Source organism: Ascidiella aspersa, unplaced genomic scaffold (genome assembly GCF_963924565.1).
Source record: "Ascidiella aspersa unplaced genomic scaffold, kaAscAspe10.2 SCAFFOLD_419, whole genome shotgun sequence".
Lineage (NCBI taxonomy): Eukaryota > Metazoa > Chordata > Ascidiacea > Phlebobranchia > Ascidiidae > Ascidiella > Ascidiella aspersa.
This window is the reverse complement of record NW_028147134.1, coordinates 976-12,164: the sequence shown is the minus strand read 5'-3', so window position 1 is coordinate 12,164 and position 11,189 is coordinate 976. Positions and strand designations below refer to the sequence as shown.

General features: G+C 35.0%; 1 protein-coding gene across 1 annotated transcript; it reads left to right on the top strand.

The window, feature by feature from the left end:
• Positions 1-226: 226 nt before the first annotated feature.
• Positions 227-9,300, top strand: LOC146131575 (kelch-like protein 7; the record flags this gene model as incomplete). Its single annotated transcript, XM_083380344.1, has 9 exons — positions 227-444; positions 652-798; positions 1,208-1,310; positions 1,833-1,927; positions 2,728-2,908; positions 4,760-4,903; positions 5,587-5,751; positions 8,407-8,548; positions 9,249-9,300. Coding segments are annotated over 9 exons (1,247 nt in total), but the record flags the coding sequence as incomplete, so codon positions are not given.
• Between the last annotated feature and the right edge of the window lie 1,889 nt (positions 9,301-11,189).

The following is an 11,189-nucleotide window of genomic DNA, read 5'->3' as shown; positions in this document are numbered from 1 at the left end:
ACAGATCGGATGTATTTATATATATAATAATCTATTAATTTAATATTTCTTTACTTAAAAGAACAATTAAATTCACAGAATATTTTTAATTCCAGCATGTAATGCCTGTTTAACAATTCCAACTGTATAATTAATAACAATAGTCTCTGTTTTTAAGTTTCATACCAATATTGCGAATTACGGTTATTTATTTTAAATTTTTGAACACACTTTTTGTTTTTTATAGTTCTTAAATCCAACTGTGCCAAGTACATCTTGCAAATGGTGGGTGTCGATAATTGCTTGGAAATCCTGGCTCATGCCCAGCGATACCACCTCACCGAAATAGAGGAAAGAGCAAAACAAGTGATACATGACAACTTTGAAGCTGTTGTGCAACAAGATGACTTTAAACAACTGGATTTTGACTCTATGTCTGCAATAATCAATCATGAAAATACCAAGGTAACTTAAGTATGACATTTTTTTTTAATTGAGGCTGGAAATAATAAAGATGGGATTTAAAAAAGGGTATTGCTGACTTAGGATTGTGGTGCATTTTAATATCAGGTTGTCTAATTATTCTAAATTCCAGTTTGTGTTTAACATATATGTATACTTAGACAACCTTATTAACTTTTCACAGTTTGTGTTTTTTTTCTTATCATTTAGAAACAAGGAGAGTCTGTTTTCACTGGAATTATTCAATGGGTTCACTTCAAACTTTCCAGTCGTAGGGAACATTTTGTTAACCTCTTCTCTCAACTTGACCTTTCAACTCTTTCTGGTGAATTCTTGCAGACCACTGTTATTGATGAGGTTGGTTTAGTTATTTCAATTGCCTTAACTCACTAGGTTTGCATGAAATTACTGCTGCAGTAACTTTAAAAAATCAATTTGTTTTTTACATTTTAAAATTTCAATTTGTTTATGAATGTACAATACAGTAGTTTTTTGTGTCTTTTATGTTGTGTATTACTTTTACCTTGCTAAACTAATGGTAAAATTAAAACAAATTAAAGATGGCATTTTTTTCTCTAAACAAATTTCACATTCGATCATGTTTTATTATTCGGGTTCTGACTTCTAATTCACCAGTACTAAGTTTTTGCCTATAATTAAATTAATGCATTGATTTTGCCATACAAATTAGCATACATCTTTAAAGCTGAATTCTTTTAGTATAAATAATTGTTAACCTACAACTATGTTGTTATTTGCTTTTAAGTTTCTTGTCCGAGAGAATTTTGCTTGTTGTCGTTCTGTGATGGATGCCATGAGAAATTTTCTTCTAAAACCCAAACCCCAAGGTCATCAACCCCAAGCTCAAGGTTACTATTAGTTTATCAGCAGTTATTTTAAGTGTATATCAAAATATATTTAAGTGTAAATCTGATGTCTAACATTATATGTGTAGCATATACCAGCATTTTTGCATATATGTATTTTTTATTGCTGCAGGTTTGTTATTCTGATTCATTAATTTTTCGTTTTTTAGTCGCTATTAAAGAAGGTAAATGTGAAAGCTACTCAAATAATTAATCAATTGTGAAACAGAATATCGACACAATTTTAGCGGTAATGCATTTAAAATTTAGTCATTTATAGAAATATATCTAAAATTGCCCATATTTGAATATATAGAATTAAAAAGGTGTTTTGTTGCTTATATTGACTTCATAAAGTAAAAATAATTAATTCTATATTTTTCTAATCTAAAGAAATATATTTAAAATTCTATAAATATTGTTTTTGTTTATTCTCTAATTTAGATGTGTACTGCTACACATCTCTCTCTGTCTCTTAATTTGTGCTTTTTTTCAATTTATAATTTGAATTGTGTTACTCTCAAGCAGAATCAACAAAGATTCTGATGGTTGGAGGTTTAAATTCAGAGAAACAATGTGTTCTAATTGATGTAGTGACTAAGCAAAAAGAAGTATTGCCGGTAAATAATGGTGTATAATTACTGTGTATATATAAACATGTGTATTATTAAAAATACAAAGTTCACTTTCCACTAAAACAACAAACAACCAAAGTGAACTGTGCAGTATAAAACTATTTTTAAAAACTTCACTTAATTGATTTATTAAATTTTGACCGAAACAAAACGATTTGCAGATAACAAAACTTGATGGGAATTTGTTAAACAAGTTGCACATATTGTGTACATATGATTAACCGTAAAATTCTATGCCACTTTTGCCCAATCGCGTTTTTTGCTCCGCTTACGCTGACAGCACAAACAGATGTTGAGTATTTTTCAACCGCTTCTATTTTAGGTGTCATTTATAGCATAAGGGCGCCACCAAACAGCATATCGTGGTGTAGCAATATTTGGGTGTTGCTGTATATTGCGTTAATCAAAGCCCCTGTAAAGCAATCTGTATTGTGATAACGTAAAGTCGTATACCTTCCAGACTTCTCACGAGGCTTTCTTAATTCATTGTAGCTTTATAATGTTACAGGTGACGAAAGTTTGTGGGAATTTAAAAAAAATCAAACGTGTTGGGTTAAAAATCTATAACATAAATCTCAGTACTAAGCTTTTGGGCGCCGCTAGTAGTTTGTTATCCAAAAACATTTAAGCCTGTTTTAACAAAGTTTGTGTTATTCGGCTTATTTCGTGCTTTCGTTATAGCCCTTGAAATTTGATTGATATACATGATATTTCCTGATTGTGTGTTTGTTTTAATGCGCGTCTAACTGTGGCGTTTTACCCAACTTATGTTCGTATATTTCCAGCAACCGATCTTGCCAGTTGTTCGCGCGACCGCTGTGAAGTTTATGAACAAGGTTTTCATCTTTGGAGGATTTGGTAAAAACACGAAAAGTTGCCAAATGTTTGACCTCACTGATCGAACTTGGACAGTTTTGGCCGATATGCCAGAAGGTCGATGTGATGCCGCTTGTGCTGTTTCAAATGGTGAGAAACACATTATTTATTGAAAAAAATAAGTGAACCTATGTTGAACATACGCACGTTCGCTTCGGCATTGAAAATTGACGGAAACGTTACAGACTTGTTTCACTATTTAGTCGACTCTTGGCTGTCCGCAATAAGTCCGTCGTCTGTATTAAAATGCTCACTGCAAGTTTTAAAAATTATAAAAATCGTTTCGCCGCAGACATTTTATTTGTACAACCTGTTGCGTAAACGAGCTTAATATTAACATTGTTTTCCCCAAGATTTAAATAGCATTTCTAGAAATTTACCGGAAACTTTTTGAAATTCTAACTTCACGTCGTCGTAAGGATTCAAGCATTGCAAGTAAACCGTGGGTTCGAAGTTGAACTCAGAACCCCGAACATGCTGCTCGTGCCTATTTTAACATTTTTGAACCCCTTTTAAATGAACCGCCTTAACCAGCGGTTGCCAATCTTTTTGTTTATGGGCGGCGCCCTTTGAAAACTCATTAAAACTTACGGCGCCCTACTGAATGCAGAACGGTGCCTACCCTGTCCTTTTAACCTTGGATAGTTTGGCTAACTAGTATTTTATAATTAACTTCTGACTGATACTATCCACAAAAATCGGCGCAACATTATCTGCTGTTCTACAAAAACTTATTTGCTTTGCACAATGGGCCCAAATAGAGCATCTGATTTTAATTGAGTAAGCCTACCATTGTGACATTGACAATACCATTATATTGAGCTTCTATTACCCAATAGCCAATAAAAAAAGAAAAATATAGAAGTTTGTTGTTTGAAAGACACGAATCGTGCGTCAACTTACAAATACAGTAGAATGTGTGTTCGTGTTGGTCGTTTGTCAATTTCTGCCCAAATACCAAGTTATGCTCTTCAAAACAAGCCAAATACCACAATAAAATAAGTTAGAAAGCAGAAAAACTGTGATTGCTTGTAATTATTAGGCTGTGCCGTAACGTAACTTCAAACCGTTGCATTTCTTTTGGTGTTCCACAAGTTTATTTATTTGGACATGTGTTTTAAAAGTTGAAAATCATTGCAATAGAACAACTTTCACCTGATTTTAAGGCGCCCCTGGCAAAGTCTCGCGGCGCCCAGTTTGGGAACCTCTGACTTAAAATGTAATTTATGTTTTTATATATTGTGGGAAGTCGTGTAAAGTATAACTTCATATTTTTATTGATAACCAGCAATGTCACCCTCCGTCAAATCAAAGTGGCTGGGTTCATTTATTTACTGGACATGCATTAATTGTTGGGATTCATATTTAATTTACTTGCACGAACAAAATTCCTTAAATAAAATACGAACATAAGCTCTGCGCAGGGGCAAACAAAAATATGTCGGTCACCAAGTTAAGTGGTTTCACAAAGTTCTAAACTCGAATACTCGGCACAGTGCATTACTCGGCCGGGTCGAGTACTTATCTTAGGAACGCATTTCCGTATCTTACATTCCTACCCTGTGATTTTGTTGCATATTCATTTCTTTGAAATATGTCACTTTCATAAATTGACCATGTTTTATTATAAACTGAGGAGACTGCTGATAAAGTGGAAATTTTAGGTTCTCCCGTTTTAATTGAACTAATAATTACAACTCGATATCTTATGAATGAATACTATTTTTTAACGTTCGTCATTTTGGCAAATGTGTAGTTTTTGGTGCTCATTTTCGCGTATTAAAAAATGTATTCTGTTCAAAAACTTCAACATTTCGATCGGAATATGACGAAATATGAACAATTGCCTGTGTATAATATATGAGCTTGTTTTTGCGAATGTTTTGTGTATATTTTGTGTTTAAAGCTCCGTTTAATATAAATATTTTGATTTGAACCCAGGTTTGATCTACGTCACCGGTGGTCGTGATAACAACTACATGCAACTATCAACTTGTATGATCTACGACCCCGACAACAATTCCTGGAGCAAGGGCCTTGACTTGATGCAACCGAGAAGAGACCACGCAATGGTCGAATTTGAAGGTAAGGATAAAAGTTGACTTTACCTCGCATCGCTATCAGCTGTTTGTGAGTGTTGCCAACTTTCTATCGTTTTATCCAGGGTTATCCAAGATTGACAGCATCGCGGGCCACACTTTTTCGCGTTATGTTTGCGGGCCACAAACCAGGCCTATTAACTAAAAACATTGCACCTGGCTTGTGGCCGCCGGATAAAATTTATCGCAGGTTAAGGCTCGGAGTTATTTGGCTGGAGTCTTGCACAACAGCAAGTTCACGACTGAAAATGCAGCACACTATAAATTGAAAATGTGGAGTTCCACCCAATGAGCGGATTGCTGTATATCCACCCTATTTTATTTACGTAGGCTGTTGTTTCACACCGACTCACAGTCCTGCCACGAACAGTAGGATACAAGTCGGTTTAAACGACACCAGAGCTGTCACATAGGTCGACACAAATATATTTAAAACAGTGCCTTTATCTTGTTAAAGTTTTTAGTTAGTGGGGTGTTGCTGACAAAAAAATAAAAAAATACGTCATTTAGTGTTTCTCAATCCTTTTTCGCGGCGACCCAAATGTAGTTGCTAAAGATTTAAAAAAATAAATATATAAAGCTTGAAATAACTGTCGAAAATTACCAATAACAGTGAATCTTGGTTGATAATAAACTTTTGTGTTGAGTTTTTGTTTGTTGTTTTGCCAGGTTCACTTTTTGTTATTGGTGGATGGAACAACTCATCCCGCCTCAACTCATGTGAGAAGTTCTCGGATAATCGGTGGTCAGCAATTCAACACATGAATGAAGCTAGAGATGGTTTATCAGTTGCTGCGTTTCAAGGAAACATTTACGCAACTTGCGGTTCCAATGGTAATTGTATTGTTTACCTTCTTAGTAAAACATTTAATAGGTGGATAAATATTTTATAGAGACATCCAACAAGCGCAAAACTAACTACTTTCATTGATTTGTGTTAAAAATTTACGAAGAAAACTTTTAAACAGCAGAAAAGATTTCTTTATTAAAGTTTACCCGAAATAGAGACGACGACACGACGTTATTTTGAACAGATTCTGAAATATAATTATTATAATTTAATAATACGAATGTTGCTAAAATCAGTTGGTTGAATTTGCGCAATTCTGATCATAAACCACAATTAAAAGTATCCCAATATGAATATGGAAAGGCCCTGGAGCTTTTAAAATTGTTGGCCCACTTGTAAAATAACTACACACTAAGTATTCACGAAGTTATGCGTGGGCCACTGGGTAATGGCGGTTGTTTACCCCTTCCCGTAATCCTGAACGTTTTCCAATTAACAAAACGCACAAGAGGTGATGAGGAACTTAATATTGCGCAACAAGTTCCCAGCTAACAACTGTTCAGTGTGTAAAGTAGATATCACGACACATTAGGTCAACTTGTAGTTTGAACTGCGGATGTCCGACACTTGACATTTTACTCCGATAGCGATAGACGATATTTTATATATTAGAATATAAACGTCATTGCTAGGCTCAAACATTCAAATCGATTAAATTAAAACTTTAAAATGCATTTTTCCAGGTTAAAAAACATTAGCAAAAATTGTTTTTTTGCGTTAAAAAAAATTAGTTACTTCTTGTTGTTGACGTATATTATGTTTTATTGTTTAAGGTAGAAATGGCTGCGTTAAATCACAAATTGTTGCTGAAATTACAATATTACTTTGGTATCGGATCGGCACCGATACCGTTCTATTATCGGACGAGTGCCGATACTATTATTCACATTGGGTATCGGCTCCGATCCTAAATTATCGGAACACTTAAAATACACGCAGTATCGGTAAAGGGTATATAAAAAACTAATTGATAACAAGGCATTTTTTCTAATTGGATAAGTACTCCAATTTATACATTAAAGATAAACAGGGACGCCGGAGAGGGGGGCGCGGGGGTCAAGCGCCCCTCCTGCCCTTTGCTAAGGGCAAAAGTGCCCTTTACATGAAAAATGATATATTGCTTTCACAACGTTAAATATTATGCGACCGAAATCATAGAGCAGTGTTGTACAGGCATTTTTTTGTAAGAAACTTGGCTCAAGCCGAGTACTAAAAGTTTCCTAAATTTCCTATTGTTTTCTATTGTTTAAGAGAACAATAGAACAATGGAACAAAAGAATCTGTTAAGATTAACAGTGATTGTTCTTTTCGAGAAATCCGAGTACCCAGTTTCTTATAGAGGGTTTCTTATAAAAAAATGCGTGTAGCCAAGTGGGTGCCTAGGCCCCTAATCCAAACTTTTAGAAAAATATAAAATGTTACTGTTTATGGGTATTTTCGTTTTTTGCCAAGCTCTTCAGACAGACATCCTGACAACGCCTATGGCATAACTTAACATTTTTAAGTCAATTAAGCCCAATGCACACCGCCGTCGTTATCGTGTCGTATGCGACGCCGCCGAGCGCTTACGTATGCCAATGCACACCGCGTCAGAGCATACGGAGAGAAGCGAATTTTTGAAAAAAAAAAACTTCCGGGGGAGCACCCCCGGACACCCCAATATTTCGGCTCGCTACGCTCGCCTGCGGTGTTGCCCTAACCAAAAAAGTCGCCCCCTTGCCCTGAAATCGCTCCGGCGTCCCTGAAGATAAACAAAAATATTCAGTAGAGGGCTGGTGTACAAATAAGTAAACTTGTTGTTGTTGTTTACGACTAACCCTTCGTATTATGCCACAATGCTATAAAGTGGCGTTATGTTTATTGCGATAAAGCAATTAAAAGTTGCGAGGTAAACACATGTGTTTTTGTGCCACTGTGAAACCAAGCTAAAAGCGAAACTGATAGTTAACATTTCTAGGTATCGGCTGAAAAGCGTCGAAGTATATTCCAAAATAGCGAGCACATCATTGTGTTCGTGGCACTTAGTTGGGTTTTCTTAGTGAGCCCCCTTTCTTTTGCACCCCCTTACTTACCCAACACGCCTTCATAGAGGCGCGACCCAACAACCAAAAAGCACTTCTAGATCAATATTATCTAACGTTAGTTGCGAAAATCGCCAATACTCGTTTAAGTTCAGTATCCATTGTAATTTTGTTGGATTTTTTCAACTTTGCCATGAGTCATCCCTTTAGTTGTTAGTTGCAAGTCATCAGCTGCTAAATCTAGCCACGATGAGATTCTAATTCACGACCTCAGTCATACCAGAACCGTTGCTCTATTAACTAAACTAAGCAATTTCAGGTGGGAGCATGTCGACAAAAGTCATGACACCGTTTCTTGTAGCATGTTGTGTGTGCAACTTAAACTAATTTTGACGATCACTTCGGCATAAGCTAAAGCTAAACAAATAAACATTTTAAAAACATCTCTTACAGCACGAAATATTACTGGATAATTTTGTAAAATACTTTTGCAATGTTTTTTGTTGTATAAAAATAATTGAAAAACGTCTTTTTCATTTTCCGCCTGTTAGCGACACGAAGGCTCCTAAACATTTCGAGCCCTGCAGTAGTTTCGAACCGAATTCTTATTTCATTCAGATATTTCCAATTGGTCAAAGCTGAGCTCAGTAGAACGATACGACCCCAGAAGCAACTCGTGGACTCAAGTTCGACCCACCAACGTTGGACAGAAATATCATGCAACTTGTGTGTTGCAAGGAAAACTACATGTTATTTGCGGGTGAGGATTCCGAAATAAAAATAATTTAACTACCATAAATTAAAAAAAAATACGACTTTTAATAAAATCGGTGAACTGTAGTGGGATTTATTGTTGCTTTTCCATGATTTTTTATATTTTCCTGATAAGATAACAAAACGATGGCTTTATATTTAGCGAATAAAGTTGCTGTTTTCGTATTTTTTTTTCGCATGTTTTTTTCGTATTTTTTTTTCGTAGGTATATATTTAAACCATTGTTCCTGCCATTAATACTTTTTATGGTTGTTTTTATTTGTGATTTATTATTGCGTTTCCACCATTTTATATATATTTTCTTAAAAAGCGAACAAAATGATGGCTTTGTTGCTATTCGCCCGAGACACAGATATAATTGCAATTAAAACAAACAAAAAAATACTTTAAGAATTCACTTTCACCATTGTTGTCATAAAGAGCACAAGTAAGGTTAGAGTAATAATTAAATGGCTTCTTAATTGTATTTGGGCTCAGATTGGAGCTCACTTCAATTCTATTTTCCCGATGTGAAACTCATTTTTCTTGGCGTTTATGTTTTCTAGATATATTTAACCTATGGTTTTTAGCATTAATACTATGCTAAACAATATTCGTCGGTTAAGAATGTCACTGATTGTTTCTAATAATAATGCTTGCTAAAGTTTAACAAATTGTTTATATCGTTGTTGTACATCTTTTCGCAGATACAAAGAGAAATCGGTTGAAGTTTACGACCCGCAAGAAAACAAGTGGACCGTTTGTTTCCACACTGAGGATTTTGCCACCTGCGGTTGTATTGTTGCAGTTTAAATGGCGCAGAGCCTAACATTGGCTTGCCCAATTCCACAAAGTTTTTTGCGTCCATTGTCAAGTGCCCATTTGCTTCACAAACCCAAGATGTTGCCAACATTAAGGCTGTCCTATTTTTCCAATCATCCAATGATGTGAAAAACGTGAATATCAATTAGCAATCACTAATATATTTTGTGGACGTATATACCTATATTGCCTATTATCTCGTTTTAAACAAAGTTGTATTTCAAATGTTGTACCAAACTGATTGTTTCTTTACTTAACCTGTAAAATTTTATAGCCTATAACAGGGGTGGGCAAACTGCGGCTCTCCGGCATCCTTTTTGTGGCTCTTCTAGTTGAATCGTAAAATTTCAAAAAAATTGTAAAGGTTACCAAGAGTAGCGTCTATAAACGTTTCTCTCTTTTTCTTTTTTTTATTTAGGCCAGATTTCGTTTATGACGTAACACGAGACACAGAGTCCGAAGAGTTACAGTAATATCCCGGTTAAGTCCGCAAAAAATTCCAAAAAAATCTGGATTAAAGTTTATCAAAAATATTTTTTCATTGTAAAATAGGTCACCAACTCTGCTAAAATAATGTCACAAGAAACTAAAAGCACAACAAACGCTGTGACAACATTAAAGATATTTAACGGATGTTTAAACATAATTATCATGTGCATCGTCAACTGCTGCATATTTTGCACATTTTTGCCATTCTCTGAACGAGGGCTGTTCAGCAATTTGCTTTGCTCTTAAACAATAAACGTAGAACCGGAAGACTTGCGCGGCGCAAGTGTCAACCCGCAGATACATCATATATTTTCGTTTATCATACTTTCGTGCAAGACTTCACTTACTAGGGTGTCCTGGGACACTCAATGCAGTAATAAGTTACAGTCTCTGAAATTCACTTGAAAGTTTGCCTTTTCCTGACACTTCGTACAGTTAAAACTGCACTATTAGAGCTTAATTTACTGGCGTAACACCCTCACTTCACACGTTATGGGATCAAATGGGTGAACGCTGATTTTAGTTAATTTATTGTTAGGTTTGGCAGAAATCTCCAAGACGTGTTAAAATGTCCTTTATTTAGCACAATGTGAATTATAATTGTCAAAGGCGTGTAAACACGCACTAATTATTATGACTTTAAAAGAGTTTGTTGTGCTGAGAAGTAGCCTATTTTCTTTGCGCTACCCACTGTACTGCGCGTACACCAAAACATAGCTAAAAATGTTAAGTCCGCACCTACCAGGTAAGTCCGCACAAGCCTGTAAAATTCAATTTGCGGACTTAACCGGGATATTACTGTAGTTAACAAAATACTGATATTAATGAATATTGTGCGTGTTATTTTGCTATTACCGTTATTATTATTGTGTTGATTATTACCGTTTTGTTATATTACAATTCTGTTATTATTGTGGCTGGCCTTGCATTATTTACCGTTATGGTATTGAAATAATTGTGAGGCTCTTTGGTGCTTGTATTTTCTGCAAATGGCTCTTCCATTGAATACATTTGCCCACCCCTGGCATATAATGTGTACAACTTTATTCTGTTATTTTTCTTTTATGAAATGAGTTGATATAATATGTTATTTATGCTAAAGTTCAGAAGCAAGCTTGTTTTTGTTTTTATTTCAAGTTGTTATTTTTTGATGCAAGTTGCGAGCCCCACCCAGTGGTGGATTTTTTTTTTTGCATTTTTTGATATCATTTGTTTTGCAAATATGCAATCTTCTGTAAAAAATTACATTTTCTTCTTTTAGACGTTTAGATTTTTTGTTACTCATCGATGACATTTATACAATAAAGTTTTACCAAAAACAACTTCAACTCTTTTCA